This window comes from Passer domesticus, chromosome 10 (assembly GCF_036417665.1).
Source record: "Passer domesticus isolate bPasDom1 chromosome 10, bPasDom1.hap1, whole genome shotgun sequence".
NCBI classification, from domain to species: Eukaryota; Metazoa; Chordata; class Aves; order Passeriformes; family Passeridae; genus Passer; species Passer domesticus.
In genome coordinates this window covers 43,118,506-43,135,778 of record NC_087483.1, presented here as the reverse complement: position 1 = coordinate 43,135,778, position 17,273 = coordinate 43,118,506, and the positions used below count along the sequence as shown (strand labels likewise).

The 17,273-nt window shown below is 41.6% G+C and overlaps 2 protein-coding genes and 1 long non-coding RNA gene across 32 annotated transcripts in view; 1 reads left to right on the top strand and 2 right to left on the bottom strand.

The window, feature by feature from the left end:
• Positions 1 to 226: 226 nt before the first annotated feature.
• DAPL1 (death associated protein like 1) lies at positions 227 to 7,388 on the bottom strand. The gene is made up of 4 exons (XM_064435460.1): positions 7,192 to 7,388; positions 3,651 to 3,738; positions 1,970 to 2,033; positions 227 to 494 (listed from the first exon to the last, which is right to left on the bottom strand). The coding sequence occupies exons 1-4, from the start codon at positions 7,235 to 7,237 to the stop codon at positions 375 to 377; spliced, it is 318 nt and encodes a 105-aa protein (XP_064291530.1). The 5' UTR covers positions 7,238 to 7,388; the 3' UTR covers positions 227 to 374.
• An 8-nt stretch (positions 7,389 to 7,396) lies between these two features.
• On the top strand, positions 7,397 to 14,442 carry LOC135309305 (uncharacterized). 13 transcript variants are annotated; one of them, XR_010369608.1, is made up of 5 exons: positions 7,397 to 7,471; positions 8,266 to 8,510; positions 10,281 to 10,390; positions 10,880 to 10,977; positions 12,553 to 14,442. It is a non-coding gene; the product is annotated as an uncharacterized LOC135309305 (long non-coding RNA). The 13 variants fall into 13 exon arrangements; XR_010369614.1 differs by lacking the exon at positions 8,266 to 8,510 and adding an exon at positions 9,210 to 9,253 and having other exon boundaries at positions 7,410 to 7,471; XR_010369611.1 differs by lacking the exon at positions 7,397 to 7,471 and adding an exon at positions 7,490 to 7,531.
• PKP4 (plakophilin 4) overlaps positions 13,837 to 17,273 on the bottom strand; it is a 65,182-nt gene continuing 61,745 nt past the window's right edge. For 15 of the 18 annotated variants that reach the window (XM_064435426.1, XM_064435430.1, XM_064435433.1 and 12 more), the window contains 3 exons: positions 15,722 to 15,853; positions 14,972 to 15,045; positions 13,837 to 14,538 (listed from right to left, as the gene is read on the bottom strand). In XM_064435426.1, coding sequence (XP_064291496.1) covers positions 14,287 to 14,538; positions 14,972 to 15,045; positions 15,722 to 15,853 — 458 coding nt within the window. In that variant the 3' untranslated portion in view covers positions 13,837 to 14,286. The remainder of the gene's footprint in view (positions 14,539 to 14,971; positions 15,046 to 15,721; positions 15,854 to 17,273) is intronic. The other 3 variants (XM_064435429.1, XM_064435431.1, XM_064435435.1) reach the window with 1 other exon arrangement.

Here is a 17,273-nt window from a genome sequence, read left to right as displayed (position 1 = left end):
AAAGCCCCATGTCTTTCAGTCATGCTTTCTTAGAATCAAGTTCACACCAGCTTTGCTACCATTAAACTAAAAAAAACCCAAAACAATTAGGGCTGACAGTTCCCATTCCTTCACTCAAAACTCACACAGTAAGTGCAACTTAGACTTTTTGGCACCGAGTAATTGCTACATACCAGTGACACCAGGTCAGATAGAAGCCATGATATTGTAATAAATCCTGAGTACATTTAGTAACTCTTCTTATATTTTATTGTCAGTAACAGAAACAGAACAAGATACAAGGCACACAGCTTTTGAGCACTTCACCAGTGTGCTAAGTGCTATATAGAATAGAAACTCACTTTTAAGCAAACATAAATATTTTAATGATTATCTTAACATTTCCGTGGCTGTTGAATAATGTAAATTCTTTTAGGCAGTATGAACTTCTCCAAGGTAGGTTGTGGCTTTTGGTGAGCCACTTGTAATGCTGCTGCATGGATTTTGTGGCTCATCTGTAACATTAAAGTGGGGAGAAAAAAGTTGTGATAGAATACAGATTTTCAGCTATTCTCTTTCTAAATTTTATTCTATTAAAGTAGTTTAAAAGGAGCAGTAAAACCTAAACCCACAAAAAGTTCAAGTGATCAATACATAGAACTCATGGTAACTTGGTATATTTAGTTATAATTTCTGTTTTCAAAGTGATATTAGTCTGACTACCTTTAGGGAATTTTTGATTTTTTTTTTCTTCCCTTGTTTAGTAGCTCATAGAATGACCTTCCAAGATAAGGAAAACACAGCAAATAATTAGTATGCCAGAGTAAGTTGAACCAAATTCTTATTTTCTCAAAATCATCATTATTACAGTAGCTAGCTATCATATTCTAAAGTAGCAAAGAAGCTTCATATACAAGATTCTGGAAATGATGGGTCAGAACACAGGAGATGAGGACAGGTGGAAGAGAAAGAGGATGAGTTGTATCTGTTGTCTATTAAAAAGTCTAAACAAAAATGCATGATTTACAGGCTAAATCTATAAACACAAGTGTTGATACAAGGCTTGTGTTGAAATTATGCAGCTGATGTTTCACTGAGCTCTAGGGATGAGGAACTCTAGTATGCTTCAGAGTCTGAAGACTACAAGTGTGTAACAAAGAGATGACCACTGTCAGATCTTCAGATTACCAAGCAAACCAAAGAGCTACTTGTAAAATCAGCTCTTTGAAAGGGCAGGTGTAAGTCTGCACCAACACGCTAATAAGACACAGGACAGGAGCTGTAAGCATGTGATTAACAGAAGGGTCCATTAGCAGCTGTGGGGTACAAGATTTTACAGGAACCCATAGTATTCCTAAGGGAGAAGTCAAAAAGTGCTCGACTGAGTGATGTCAGGCCTCAGATAAAAAAGCAAGATATGGGGCAGCAGTAGGACATGCTGTGCCTGTTGTGTCAGGGATCATTCACAGAGCAGGACACTGGTGTCCCCTGCTCCTGCCAGGCATGCCACCCACCTCCCTCAAGCAGCTCTGTATTTTTGCTGGACCCTTATAGAAGTCAGAGTGATTTCCACGGTGGGATAAAGCACTGAACACAAGGTTTTGCTCTGCACTGTAATCCCAGTTTGGCCAGACACTTAGATGCCACTGGTGATTCTTCCCTATATTTCACTAAAGCCAATGCACCACGGCCCTTTACAAGCAGGACACACCTTGCTGCCTGGCTGGGCTTCTCTGCACAGGTGTGCACAACTACCCAGGGCATGTTGCAGTAACTAGGAGTGGAATCAGAGTGGGGAGAAAAGGCCAGGTACTTTTTAGCCATATAGCAGCTCAGCCACACAACACTACAGAAACAGGTTATTCCAAGAGCATTTAGTAGCAGATGAAACAACTGCAACTGCCAGATACCAGTTTAAGGAAATTTCACTTTTTAACATTTTTTCATGTTTAGATTTATAAAGAAACCCTGACTTTTCTTTCAGACTTACTTTGTTCAGTGCTTCTGCTACCAAGACACCCATGTTCTGAGGTTTTGCAAAACTGACAACAGCACTGTAAAGCAGAAGAAAAAAGTATTTAGCATTTCCATCTCACAGAAACACACGAGCATCTGTCACTTTCATTTTCCAGACTTAATACAAAACATTTTGCAATATAGATTTAGGGTTTGGAGCTAAATCTTTTCATCACGTTAAAAACTATGTAATATCAAAAAAGGCATGCTGTTTCCGAATGGAACAACAGAAAATCTATGACAGGCTGTTTTATTCAGATATACAAGAAACTGTACATGAAATATCCTTGAATATCTCAGAAAAGGAATTTTTTTTGTACACTGTGAAATAACTTCTCAGAAGCTGAGCAGTTATATCCTGATCTACAAAACATTTTCTTGATTCCAATCTAGACCCATGAAAAAAATTCACCCTCTGCTTTTGGAGAGTGTTTCCTTTCACAGCAACTATTGGTCAAGCAAGAACATTTTTCTCACAAGATTATCCTATTAACTTTTCCACATTCCAAAGAATAACACCATGTTACCAATATTACACAAATAAATAAATCTGTGGATATGAAATAATTGGCTTCAGCAACAGGAAGAACTTCAGATGGCACATTCTTCTGAGGATACCATTATATCCACTGACACATCTGTAGCTTAAAATGGAGTAGGGAATAATCATTATGAACCCCAAATACCATAAATGTGACTCTTGAAAAAGCAGATATTGCTTAAGTTAATGATTCTGTGGATTAGGCAAGACATTTCCTACTGACAGTTCAATTTACCAATTGACAGTTTGCTACACTGACAAATACGTTATTTAAGATCTGTTTATACCATTAGGTAACTATGACTGTGGAGAAGACAGCTGCAAAATTACACCCAGACAATTGGCAACAAGTGAAAATAAAAAGCTTCCAACCCCAGAAGAAAACAAAACAAAAAAATCAGGAACATCACAAGTCATTCAAATTTTACTGTCATATCCCTATACTGGTTAACTTAACTATTTGTTAAGTGACATTTAAGAGAAGTGCAGGTATTTAGGAAAAAATGTTCAGTCTTTTAAAAAACTGCAAGAAAATACTTGTTTTAATGACCACATCAACTGGTTGCTGTTACTTTATTCAAAATAGAAGTATGCCTTCATTTTTAGGGCAAAACAGCTTGGTTAACCTTATAAAGTACCACACAGCAAAAGCCAAATTAGATTTTAGACTGAAATAGGGGGTATAGCCTATACAGGAGACAAGACTCTTCCTTGGGGGTAGTTGATGTTGGTTTCATTTCCTTCAGAATATGGGCAGCCTAAAGTTTATTCCCACTTCACTGGAAATGATGTGAGCATTCCTTTATTATTATTCCTTTATACACAGGTATGTAATACATTGTTTTAATTTCTGTTCAGAAAGCATGACAATAGAGATGAGATTCAGCCTTTGCCTTTCATTGCAAGGCACTATCCTTGGGTTTTGAAGTAGTTGGGTTTTGGGGTTTTTTTAATCAATACTTATTTCAATATCAGTATTATTTTATCTACAAATTGCACAAGATAATTTAAGAATTAAAACTCTTGTAGAATAAGAGTTTTGTTTGTTTTCAAAGATCATTACCTATGAACTTGAACTACAGGGCAGGGGTGAACAGGCCCTGCATTGTAATACCTTGACTTTTCTTTTCCTGCAAGTTTAGCATTTTTCTCAACAGGTCCATTTTCTTGCTTTTTAGACACTCTCATACGTCCAGCTTTAACTGCAAGAAGAAAGTGAAATGTAAGTAAAAATACCTATAGAACTACATACCACATTACATACACAAGAAGAGAATACTTTTACCCTGGCTAACCATTAACCAGGAATCTTCTTTCAGTATTTAGCTCCACGCTTTACTTGTACAGACACATACACAGGAGTAGCCAAAGAGATGCAGCAAGGCTTCAAAATTCTGTGTCATGGCAGACTCAAATCAACTTCCCAATACCAGAAATCAAGAAATTAGAGTGGTTTCAGGCACCACTAACTATATTAAACCTTAACACCTTACTATGTTAATATGCATTCTTCCCCAGAAACCATTACATCTCCGATTTGTATTTTAAACACAAAAAAGAAAACCGAACCACCATCTGAACACGTTCCGTTTTTTTAACAATGTGACTAACAGCAATAAGGGTTTCATGATCAGTTCAGGATATCCCAGAATAAATTTAATAATGCAGATAAGAACCAGATGTATACTCATCTTATACTTGTGCCCCAACATGTTTAATTATATTTTATTAACATATCTGCCAATCACAAAACCAATTAGTACTAATTAAGCTACAGGCGACCTAACAACAACAATTTAAGTTCTGAGGCATGTCTGAAAACTGAATTCTGAACAAAGAACACAAAGTTATGTAAAACATTCTCTTGAAAGAAATACTTTCTCCTCTTCAGGAGAGCATTTTAAGTTTTAACACTGTAAGTAAGAAAGAACAACCTTAGTGTTCTTTTCTCATGCTATTGAGCAAGTTGCTTCACCTCTCAGCAAGACCCCTATTCTGATTGTGAACAATCAAGGCTAGAGTTTTAATTTGAGGGAGAGAGAGAATGGGGGAAGGTTTCTAGAATTACTCAACTAGCTAGCATGAAAAATGCATTTGTATCCATCTGTAACTAATGCCCATTTTCTACCAAATGTGACTCCTGACCTTGTATTTCCTGGTTGCAGGTTTAATTTTAGAAACAAAAATTCTCCCTCACTCGTGTCCAAAGCAGCACTATAAGATCAGAGTTATGCTATAGCTAGATTTGGCTTTTCTTTTTTTTTTTAAATAATGTACATACAGTTAATGATATTGATGCATAAGCAGCAAATTCTTTGCCCAGCCATCTTACAGCTGCAAATACACTGGAGACCTAGACTGAACCTAGTCCTTCTGGTAGTCTAACTGCAAAATTAAAAGTCTCTGAAATGAAAGTTTCAACAGTTTTTTTCCAAGTATCTACGAGTAAAGAGAATTAAGACTCTAAATACCCTCAGCTCACAAGGTGTGAAACTCTTGTCTTTGGGGCATCTTCAAACTAGAATAATAAAGCATGTAAAAAAAAACCCAAACAAAACCAAAAATCCACAAACCAAATATCAACAACAAACCAGACCACACAAAAAAGCCCTGGCATCTTTCAAGATCAGAGATCTTCTCGACATCATTTCTCTTTATGTAAGTTCATCCAGAACATCATCACAAGTTATCCCAGGTGTTTCTCCCACAGATTGATAGGCTCTTGTCTTTTTAGGAACCAGTCAAACTACAAACAGGAAAACCACTAAAATTTTGGAAATAGGAGAAAAAAAAAAGGTAACTGAACCTAGACCTGCAACTTTTGGTTTGGGACCTTCCCTCACATGCAGGATTGGCAATTTCTAGATACAAGCATTGGTTTTAGTTTTAATTTAGCAGGGCGAGGAGATCCAGACAGAGGCAGACATTTTAACACTATGAGGCTTTACACAAAGCATAAGGGGAGCTAGGCGAGGAGGAGAGAAATACCCAGCATGGGAAGAGATACTGAAACGTGGACAGTCTGGAATTGTGTCCATCACCAATAGGCCCACAAAACAATGTTATCTACAGTGATTAAAAACAACCCGTCTTCCTTTCCATCTCTGCACTGACTTGAAACTAGCCACGAGGAACAGCTGTTCCACCTGTCCACACGCATCCCTGGTGGGAGAAGAGTTAAACATAGATGCATCTGGGATGCACCACAAAGCTCTTTTGTAATTTGCTTTCCAAAGCAATAGAGAGGTATGTCAAACTTTTAATACAGAGTTCAATTTTTCATTTTTATAAGGGACCTGTTAGTCATGTAATCTAACAGTTAAGTGACAAAATCTTTACTAATTTCCATTTTTAAAACACCATGTGTTTTTAAAATAAAACAAGAAAGTGAGGAGGCACACTCCCCTCTCAAAAAAACCCCAAAGCAACAACAACAATAAAAGAAAAAAGGAAAACAAACAAAAAAAACAAAAGACAAACAAACAACAACAAAAAAAAAACAAACAACAAAAGAACATAAAAAAAAAACCTAAGTGAAAACAAAGATAGCTTGGCTGAATACTGGTCAGAATACTTACTCTGCTACCTCCACCCCTCGGCCAAGCTGGTCCCCACTGCAGTCACTCATAAGCTTCACCAAGACTTACTTGGAGACTTGCAAATCTACAAGTTGCAGTATACTATCATGCAAGTACCTGCTCCAGGTCACTGACTGCAGCTGCTAAAATGCCCTTTCAAGTACAGCTCAACTGTCCCTGCCACACACACACAAAAATCCAGGAATGGACTAGAGACAAGATGAAAAAAATTATTTACATCCCAAATTCATGTAAAAGTATGCTAAATAAAACAAACCTCCAAACAAAAAACATTTCCAAGAAAACAAGACCGCTCTAAGGGGTACAGAGAGACACACAAGTATGCGCTCCTCAGGCACTAACTGCTCCTAATAAACCGAGGGGAAGTCCCAACTGGTTTAAAGCCCTGTAGTGACGGTTCAAGTATCAAAGGCTGCGCCCGCAGTGGCTGTCCTTGCCGTGACTATGCCCCAGCTCCACGGGCTGGGCCTGCAGCATCTCTGCGTGTGCCCACACAGGCGGGACACAGCTCCGCACAGCTCCGGGCTCGGCCCAGGAACTGAGCACACTGTACGCATTTACCGCTCCTCTAACAAACACAGGCGCTACTACACCGCCACTACATGCTTAAAATCCCGGTACTACATCCTGAGAGCCGCCACACAGGCAGAGCGGCGGCTGGAGCAGCCGGCACGAAGGTTTCCTCACAGAGAGATCGATCTCTGTGAGGCCGGGGGGGGGCTTGGTGGAGGGGAAGAAAATTCTTCACCTTTCTACAGGAGGCGAGGGATACGGCTGTAACATTAAACACAGATACTGAACACGGACAGCCATTTCTCTCGCCATCCCTCAATAACGCCCGATCACCGAGCGGCGCCAGACGCACGCCCGCCGACCGAGCGCACCCGTGACGGGGCGGCTGCGGGACCTGTGCGGAGAGCGGGCCACAGAGCCGCCTCCACCATTCCCGGTCCCACACGGCCGCTCCTCTCCGCGGAGGAGCTGCATCTGTGTGGGACGGTGCGGCGGGAGAGCCCCTCACACCGCGCCCGGAGCGGCCCCGGCCCCGGCCCCTACCTGCGGGAGGGCGCCGGCCCGGCGGGACATTCTTCCTCAGCGCCATGGCAGAACCGGGAGCGCCGGGAACCAAACGGGGCAGGCCGGGGCAGGACCACGGAACCGCGCAGGGAACCGCGCACCGACCCGAGCGGCAGCGCCTTCTGCGGTTCGGAGGGGTTGGGGTGGGGCGGTCGTGAGCGCGGGGAGCGCTGTGAGGGGCGGGAAGCGCCGTGAGGGGAGGTGTGAGAGGCGGAGCGGTGCGAGGGGTGGAGAGCAGTGTAGAGCGGCGTGAGGGCAGGTGAGGGGCGGGGAGCGCCGTGAGACGCCGAGAGAGGTGTGAGGGACGGCGTGAGGGGCGGTGAGAGACGCGGAGAGAGGTGTGAGGGGCGGTGTGAGGGGCGGTGAGAGACGCGGAGAGAGGTGTGAGGGGCGGGGAGCGGTGTGAGGGAGGTATGAGGGAGGTGTGAGGGGTAGGGAGGGGTAGGGAGCGGCAGGGAGCGGCGTGAGGGCGGTGAGGGAGGCGGGGAGCGGCATGAGGGGCGGTGTGAGGGGTGGGGAGCGGTGTGAGGGAGGTATGAGGGAGGTGTGAGGGGTAGGGAGGGATAGGGAGCGGCAGGGAGCGGTGCGAGAGACAGTGAGAGAGGCGGGGAGCGGCGTGAGGGCGGTGTGAGGGGCGGTGTGAGGGGTAGGAGCGGCGTGAGGGCGGTGAGGGAGGCGGGGAGCGGTGTGACGGGCGGGGACTTTTAAAAACGTTGCTAAAGCTTCAAAGAACTTGATTTAGTGAGGTAAATCCTTACCCTCTTCAATCAGTAGCATCTGCTTGCGACAAGTAAAACATTGTCATTCATATGCCCTCTTTTAAAAAAATCCATGACCTTAACAAACATTGACGTTTTGCACAACATATTAGAAACACAAAAACCGAAAGTAGATACAGCTAATCTGGAATTATTTACTGCATAAACTCCTCAACATTTTCATTTTCGATATTTAAAATTTAAGAAAAAAAAGAGAGAAGGAATCGTCGTTTAATGTTTAAATTATACGGTGGATGAAGAATTCTTCCTCACAAAAGTTGTCATTTTCTCGAAGCTGTCCGTGGCTGTAACATTCTCCGTCACCATTCTGGTACCCCCAGTCTCCAGAAGGATGCGTGGCCCTGCCCGTACTGCCGTGGGCTGGCTTGGGCTGATCTGCTGGAAGCGCAATGCATAATGTCAAAAAGATTTTCCTGGGTTGCTGTAAACATGTTCTGCTCTGCTGTGCAAAAGCATTTCATCGCAAAAATTTGCTCTTTCAAGGATTCTGAATGCAAAACAAGAAAGAAGAAAGAAAATGTTAGTCTCGTGATTTATTTGGAATTGTCTTATTGGATCTCAATGATTAAAAAAAAAAGGAGAGAGGGAATGTAAAAATAGGATGTGATTAAGTGGAATCTGAAGAAGGGGGAAATGAAGTAAAAAAAAAATGGAAGAGAAAATAGACTAAGAAACCAGTTGGTAGTTATAGCACACCACCTTATGAGTGACTACTGTTGTCTTGGATCTTTAAAGCAGAAAAAATGAAAGGACATGCAGTCTAAACTAGATCTCTCTGATATTTAATTCCGTATGTATGAAGCAGGAAATAGTTTTGAAATGCAGCAATTTCCTCCCTAGAAAAGCAACTTACTTTGCAAATATTAAAGTCGATAGTGCTGCATGTCTCTGCCCATAAGCATTTAGCCTGAAGTGGATGATGGCAATTTTGATTGGGGAAATAAATTCTTTCAGGTAAAATGATCTGCAGGAGAGAGAACAAAAGAACCCTACTCAGCAGTACTTGGCCAATAGTAAGGGGGTTTGATATTCATGTTACTCTACCTCAGCAGAGAAATACTGATTTTTTCAGTTTGTTTACCTGAGGTGTTTGTTACTGCACAGATTGGAGAGGTGAAGTTTCATTACTTACCACATAAAGCAGCCATGGAGTACAGCTTTGGTGTGCTGCCTAAAGCATTAGTAATAAGGTTTACTGCCATTGTACATCTGTTCTAGGAATTCTTGGGACAGGCATGGGAACTTGGTTTACACAAGAAATTGTAAGTTCATATTGACTTCTTACCGTATTAAATATGGTAAATAATACCATTTCTTTTTTTCTTTTTTTCCAACCTCTTTACTTAATTTTCTTTGTTACTTGATATATCTTTAAACCAGAAGCTATTGTGGATTGAAACCATATTTTTATATATAAAAATATTTTTACTTTTGAAGCACCTTATTCTTGACAGGCAGCCCTTGGCACTACCTCAACAATGCCACTGTACTGGCTTAGATTTGTAAACCTGATTTTATGTAATGAATTCATTTATTTAGACCTTTTTTTCTCTTTTCATTTGGACTTTTTACCTTTTGGAAATTATTAGACTGGTTTGTCTGGGTGAGAAGAATCATCAAGAGAATAATCCTTCTGTGGCCATGGGATTGTGCAGTTGAAATCTCTTGCTTTTCCTGCCATTCTCAGTCCCATTGCCCCATCACATAAATGCCAAAACTTCAAAGATGTTCATCTGATGCTGGAGATAGATTTATTTTAATGATAGTAATTTAGGAATGACTAAATTAAAAATTATTTTATATTGTAATGGTTCTGTGTATTTTCAGAATGTGTTTTTTTCCCCATAACAGAGGCAGATGTGGGAAAGCCTGGGGACAGACACAGAATTTTAACTGTGATAAAGAGACAATAGTAATTTAATTTTTCCTGGGTGGTGCTCTCAGCATTCTGCAACTCTTCCAGTTTCCTGGAAATTTCTCTTTTATAATCCATGTTCTACAGGCAAGTTATTAGCTGACTGCAGAGTTTGAAAAGTCACTTGGCAGGAACAGAAATCACTAAGCTCCCAAGCAGACTGTCTGTTCTAATCCAGCTAACAGCTATTAGCATAATTATACACCAGTGTCCTGGGGTGACAACCAGACAGACATCACATCCAAAACAAGCAGTTAGCATGCAGACACATGGAATACCTTCCTCATGTGTCATATTTTAAATCACATCTCTCTGTTGTTAAGATCTGCTGCTCATGTCTCTGCACTATTTTCCCTTCTCTGTCTTATTTCCAGTGTTGCTTGTTTTCACGTCAGAATTACTAAATTGTGGCTACTGATACTGGTTCTATATCTGGCAACTGAATGGTGAAATACTACTGTTGCTTTCTTAAACTCAGTGAAAGGTAGGCAATACCTTTTTCAGGTGAGTCAATATAGCTGGTTTTAGATGCTCTCGGAGCCCAATGGAGACTACAAGCTATATACAGCTGGGGCAAGTATATAGCCTTTTTTTGGTGTGTTTGGGTATTTTTGGGTTTGGGTTGGTTTTTTTTGTTTTGTTTTAGGTTTTTTTTGGGGGGGGGTTGGGGTTTTTTTGGGGTTTTGTTGTTGTTGTTGTTGTTGTTGTTGTGGGGTTTTTTTTGTTTGTTTGTTTATCATGCTTTAATTTCCCCCACCCTTGGTTTTATTTTCTGTTTTATAGTAGTTCAGCACAACGTTAATAATGTTAGGGAGATCATTTGTGTTAAGTGTCTAGAGCAAGGAGAAGTGAAGGCAGACATGTTTTCAGTGGGGTTTGTATTGATATAATTGTTCACTAGTGCATATAGTATGTATTTGATAAAATCTGGATGATAAGTCTGGCTTCTGTAAAACTTGCCTGTTTCTTGTAGGACATCTGACGAGTTCAGGTCTTGGTTCTGATCTGGATGCTGGTTGTTTCTCAGACTACAGGAGAAAAAGAAGTCTCCAGGCTGGAAGGTGCTGGAAGGTAAAGGGCAACATCATCAAGCAGAGGAACCTTACTGGCTAATTTTAATTATAGATTTTTTTTTTCTTTTCCCCACAGAAGGACTAAAAAGAAATACCTTTGTCATCACATGTTTTATCCACCTAAGTGCCCATGTTTAAAAAGTATTACTGGGCAGTGGAATAAGTGAGTGAATTCTAAAGAATTAGGTTGCAACCTTTGGAATTTCATCTTGATGGGGATCAGTTTCTTCTCAGAGTGTGATTGCTTTTTGCCAATGAATAGGCAGGTAGTTAATTTCACAATCTTTCTGACTTTGAGAGCTAGCTGAAAATTAGCACATTACATATCCTGCTTCTTGTCTTATTCTTTTACACACGATTCGTATAACGTTGGACAGAGCAGAAGGTGATGTTTCATACAACAGAACATGTAGGTATGTATAATGGTGTTTACTGATGTCCGGGTGCCCTGAAGCAGGAAGGAGATGCGGTGCCTGCTATCATTGGCCTGCTCTGGGACTAGAGCTGGTCAGTGAACCAGCTGACCCTGACAAGCTGAGCCAGCCCTTTGGAGTCTGCAGAAACGCTACTGCTGCACTCTCCCCAGGGGACGCCTGCTGTGTTTTACACAGCACTGTCAGTTTCTGCTGGTGTGACAATGAGTGTACTATGGCTGCACACTGAATCTTCAGTGGCATGGCTCATACATACAATTAAGACAACAGTTATCCCTTGTTTGTGGAATGTAGTTAAAAAATAAGAGTGAAATTGAAAAATAAAATTGAGGAACTAATCACATTAAGACAAGCTCTGCAGGAGGATTGAGGACAAGTATCAGAACAGGAATACTTACTGGAGTTTTAAAAGGAGAATACCACAGTTTCTTCAGAGATATCATCACACATACCTGCCCAGTCCATTGTTGAACATGTGTTATACTGAGCTTTTGGTTCTCTTTCTATGTTCATAGTATTTCTTTCTGTTCAAACCATATGAAAACTTAATTCAACTCCTACACATTATTTAAAGATTCAGGGTCTGCTGACACAGAATGAGGGCAGCCAAGTTAATGTGGACAACTGGAATGTTGCTTGTATTCCTTTCAAACACAGCCCAGACTCAGCACGGCAGTGTTCCCTGGGCAGGTATGCTAGCAAAAGGCAAAAATGGAAACTTCTTTCTCCTGTATTTTGCCTATAAAGTGGGTATAAAAGAATGCAACTGGTGTGGCAGCAGAACAACCAGCAAGGCCAGGACAGCTGCCTGTCCAGCCACCCACAGGCCACAGGGCACCATCCACCCATGGGAAGAAACAAGCTCAACCTTCCTTTTTGTCTAGTTCTGATGTAATTACCAACTCTGCTCTGAAATAAAATTCCATTAACCAAGCCAAATAAATATTACATATTTTGTTTGATGGCGTAAAAACCTTAATAAGAGCAAAAAAGAAAACACAGTATTTTTTGAAAATGCGTGCAATTCAATACAAAATATTTAGAATCTCTAATAAAGTAGTGATGTCTTTGGATAACAGAACTCACGAATATCACTTGTGAGCAAATGAAGAACCTTTTTGCCGATTTCTGCCTTCCAGGCCGACGGTCACTTCCCCCCGTCCATGGCAGTGGAGAGGTTTCCAAGTGGGGCAGCCAGCTCTGAGTTCTTCCCTGACCTCTGCCTGATGGCCACAAATGAATCCCTGCACTCTGTGATGGGCAATGACCAACCTTCAGCACGCCTCAGTGACAGCTTTCCCCTTGTGCCTTGTAGCTACAAAGTCGTGTTTGCCTTGTTTTTCAAAAAGTTTATTCATGTTTGTGTTACCTTTTGTGAGTGTTAGTCTTTGATACAGTAACTCAAATGCAGAATGTATGCTTGAGTACTGTCCTTGGCTGAGATGTATTCTCTTCAATCTATTTACTGTGATAGGAAAACTCATTAGCCTTTTCCCAGTGTTCTCCCATCCTTCTTCAGGATACTGGAAACCCTGAAAATCCAAGGAAAATGCAGTGATGTGGAGCAATAATGGTGGTTACAGACAGGTTAGAGGTAACAGACTGTACAGCACAGGAGAGTTTGTGATTTAGTTACTTAAAATAATCAAACATATTTATTGGGAAGAAATCCAAGCAGACTGCAGTCAGAATGAAGACCATAATTTCTAGGACAGCAAGGTGACCTCAATTTCCTTGAGAGAGCAAAGGGAGGGGTAGAGGAGTGATGGAAAGAAAACAGGCTGCAGTTCTGAAGTATCTTGGATTACCAATACCAAAAGTAAAATCACAAGTCTGAGGAATCTTGGTAGGAAGGTGCTGGATTTAGCTCTTTGGGCCACCAGCCTGACACATTCAGGACATTTCCACTGGAGAGAGCTGGGAAAATGTCCCAGATGTTTTGATATGTTTAACCTGCTTAAGAACATGCATTTAGAATTAATTTTCATGGTATTTCTTTCTGATTATCACACAGAGAAAATAATAAGAAAAAAATGAACAGGGAACAGCTTTCCATGGATGAGACTTCCATATTTATTGTTATTCCATGTGCATAGAAAATGGCAGTGAAGTTCCTTATGAAATAGGCAGGGAATGGGAGAAATGTAGATATACTGGACTAGACTTGTGCTTCAAAATTACGCCATTCATTTTTTAAAATTTGGGGTCTTTTCCTCTTAGAATTCACAACACTTTCTTGGTTTTGGGTTTGTTTTTTTTGTGCATGATGTTTCAAATTCCTTTTCCAATGACACACTGCATTACAAATGGATGGCACTTGAGACCAATGTGGCATTTCCATATTTACACCAACAAAGAAATTTACATGACGCAGTAGCATACAATCCTGACATTCAGTAATAGCAATAAAACAAGGGCAGCCATTGGATTTTTTCTGTACAAACTATCAGAACAAGACTTTTATTCACATTTAAAAAATCAGCTTTAATTTGCTCTGACCTACACGCTTTCCAAATTCATCATACTCAATTCGCAAACCTTTCATCACATCGCCCACACCCTCACCAGACTACAGGAGCTACAAGTAATGATACCTAACACCTAAGCAGAGCAAAACCATCCCTGCCAGCTTTTTCTCCTGACAATTCCTCACTCAAAAAACCCCCCAAAAAACCAAAAACAAACAAAAAAAACAACCAACCCCAAAAGCAAAACCAAGCCCCCCTGCAAAAAAAAAAAAAAACCAAAAAAACAACAACCCATCCTTTTTCCTTCTTTTCTTTCACTTTCATATTTCTTAACCAAAACAACACGGGGCCATTCCAGTCCTTCTCAAGCCAGACAAGAAGCACGCTGGGTTTTTCTCTCTGGTGCTACACCCAGGAGTCAGGAGAGCCTGGGTACTGTTCTGCTCGGTAAGAAGATCGTCTGGTGGAATAAAAGTCTACATAATTGGTGGTTGATTTCAGTCCGTACTGTGTTGTGTAATCTGAAGTAGCAGGAAAGTGAACTCGATCGTCAAAGTAAGGGTCCTCGTAGCTGTGTGGGGACTGCAGGTACAACCGATAGGCATCGTAGTTTTTCCTGGTGCTATCTTCTTGGCTGTAGTACAATTGCTGATGCTGCTGGTCAAATGATATCAAAATGAACTTTCAAAAATATAATTAGCAGAGAAAATACTTTAGTATTTTCTAATACTAGAAAGTGCAAGTGCAACTCTATCCAAACCTTCATGAAATGCACCCAGGGAAATGGAGGAAATGCCCCTGAGTTTGCTGTCTGTCTCCTCCTACATCACTCAAAGCGAGTAACTCCCAAAGTGCACAATTTTAGAGCTCAAGCACAATAAGTACAGAACCTGGCCATACCTACCAAAACCAGCCCAAAGCCAGCTCAAATCACTGTAAGAAGGTGCTGAAACATGAGACTCGTATGGAAGCAGCCAGGCTGCAGCACCCTGAGGCGCTGCCAGCTCAGGGCACTGTGCCCAGGGCCCCAGGCTTGCCCCTCCTGCTGAGCCTGGGCAGCAGCGCTACCTGAACACGCCTCTGGGCTCACCTGCAGCCGCCGGTTCTGTTCTCTCGCTGGTGAGGAGTAGGAGCTGATGTAAATTGGTGAAGCTTTGCTAGAACCTGGGAGAAAAAACTTTAATGCAACTTCAGTCTTTATTCATTCAGCTGCAAGTCTATTGGTTTTTATCTTGCCTTTTATGTAGCACCCACACTATTAAATCTGCAGATTTCAGTACCTGCTAATGATACAGTGTAATATTAGAATGATGGCAAATGTCCCTCAGCAGCAGTTACAGCAAAGACAGGAGGCTTCTGTTGCTGTTTCTCATTTTACAGACTGAAAATCTTTAAAGCAAGGAGTTTCCTTCTCTTTAGTTACTGTTATCTATTGTTTTGCTACTTGTGTGACATAGTAAGAAGGAAAAGAGAGATCAGAGAAAATATGAAATCTTGATATAATTTAGTAATATAATAACATAAAACTGCATATTAAAACTTATAACATCATCATTATAAGATAATGTACATAATAACACATTTCTCTGTACTAGTATTTTAAATAAAAATAAGAACTCCAACGACCCCTCACCTCCCAGTGAAGGGATCTGTGTTTACTCTGGTACTGGGCAGTTTTACAGAGAACAGCAGACTGGTGACACCCTGCCCTGTGCCACCGCCAGGGAATACAAAGAACAGAAAGGGAAAGCAGCAGCTGGCAGCAACCAGCCCGCTACGCAGTTGTCTGTGTGTGACTGTGAACTCTTCCCACGAGGAAGATGCTCAGCTGGTCTCTTACCAGTGTAGATGTCTTTATGTGCAATGACATCGCCCTGGCTGCTGTAATACTGCATAGAAGGGTGCGTCCTGTCGTACTCGGAGCGAGGCTCTCTGATTCCCAACAAAGCCGGGGACGAGGACGTGCTGCCAACTGATGGGAAAGAGAGGTTCTCAAGATTGACAACAAAAGCCTTTTGCACAGCCAGCCTTCCTCACCACTCCCTGCTCCAAGTGTTCACAGCCAGGGGGTGGGTAAGGACAGAACAGCCGGAGCTATTCCTGGGTGAACACCCTAGAGCTGCCAGCAAGGTACCAGAGACTGCAAGGGGCAGTCACTGAGGTGCTCACAGGCAGACACGGGATTTTGTGACACTCACAGCCCAGGTATGGCACCTTACCATGCCCAGGACATCACCTGTGTGGAGGCAGAAGATGATCCTCTGCTAATGGTGATGGTTTATCTAAGTTAAACACAATACTTAAGGCCACGCTGTCACTTGCCCAACCTACCTGGCCTCAGTGACCCCTGTATACACAGGTGAGTCCTGGGCACGGTGTGCTCTGGGAAGCCAATGGCCATGGGGAGATCCCAGAAAGGGATCACTGTGTTCCTCAATAAGCAGCTAAATCTCAACTGCCATTGTAAGAAGTTTGTTCTGCTAAATCCTCCCTGGATTTAGCACACATCCCTTGGGCTTTGTTGGCTCAGAAAGACTCCAGCAATGGGAGTAAAATAGTTAAAAACAATTTCTATAAAATTTGCTTCAAAATATTAGTGCAATGATAATCTTCTTCCACTGATGTGTCCGTTACATCATAGCTCAGAATTCTGTGTTATTATGGATAATTTAATTACTGGTATTTTTCTGGCACATTCATGGCTAAATATGCCATGTTGTTAAAAGTCTGACATGGGTCAACATAATAATCTTGTTTTAATGGTGAAGTGATTGAAACAAGAACAACTGTTTCAGGCCAAGCGTATCTGCTCCAACAGGCATCTGCTGTGCTCAGCACGATGCTGCACAGCCCCTCTGGGGATGTGGGCCTTTCACCAGCTTCCACTGACTCCCCTGGGCTTGGCTGTGCTCTAGAGCAGAAAAGCAGACACTTCCTATTAGGAATTTTTACTAAACCCTCTTTCAAATACAACATCCTCTGAATATTAAATTAGAGCTGCTCATCTATTTCCTACTTGTCATTCAAAGAACTGGAGTAACACAATTGTTCTGCTGGTGTGTCCTGGGAGAGAAAGCGCCGAGATAGAAATTTGACAGTTGGTGTCAGAATATCCTTTTACACTTGGGTAGAATCCAGTCATTCCCTGAGTGTAAGCTGTACTTGCTTCCTTGGTGGGTGAGAGGAACTCTGGCACAAACACAACAACAGGTTTACTTCTTGTAGGAAAACAAATCCCTGGTGGAGTCCTTGTTTTTCAAGTCAACCATGTCATAAAGGAATGTGTGGGGGTTGCTACTTTTATGTAAAGAAGTAATTAAACAAGAGTGTTGTAGGAACTGGTCACCAATCTTAGCAGTCACAGTAGCTAGGTATTTCTCAGTGTTAACAGA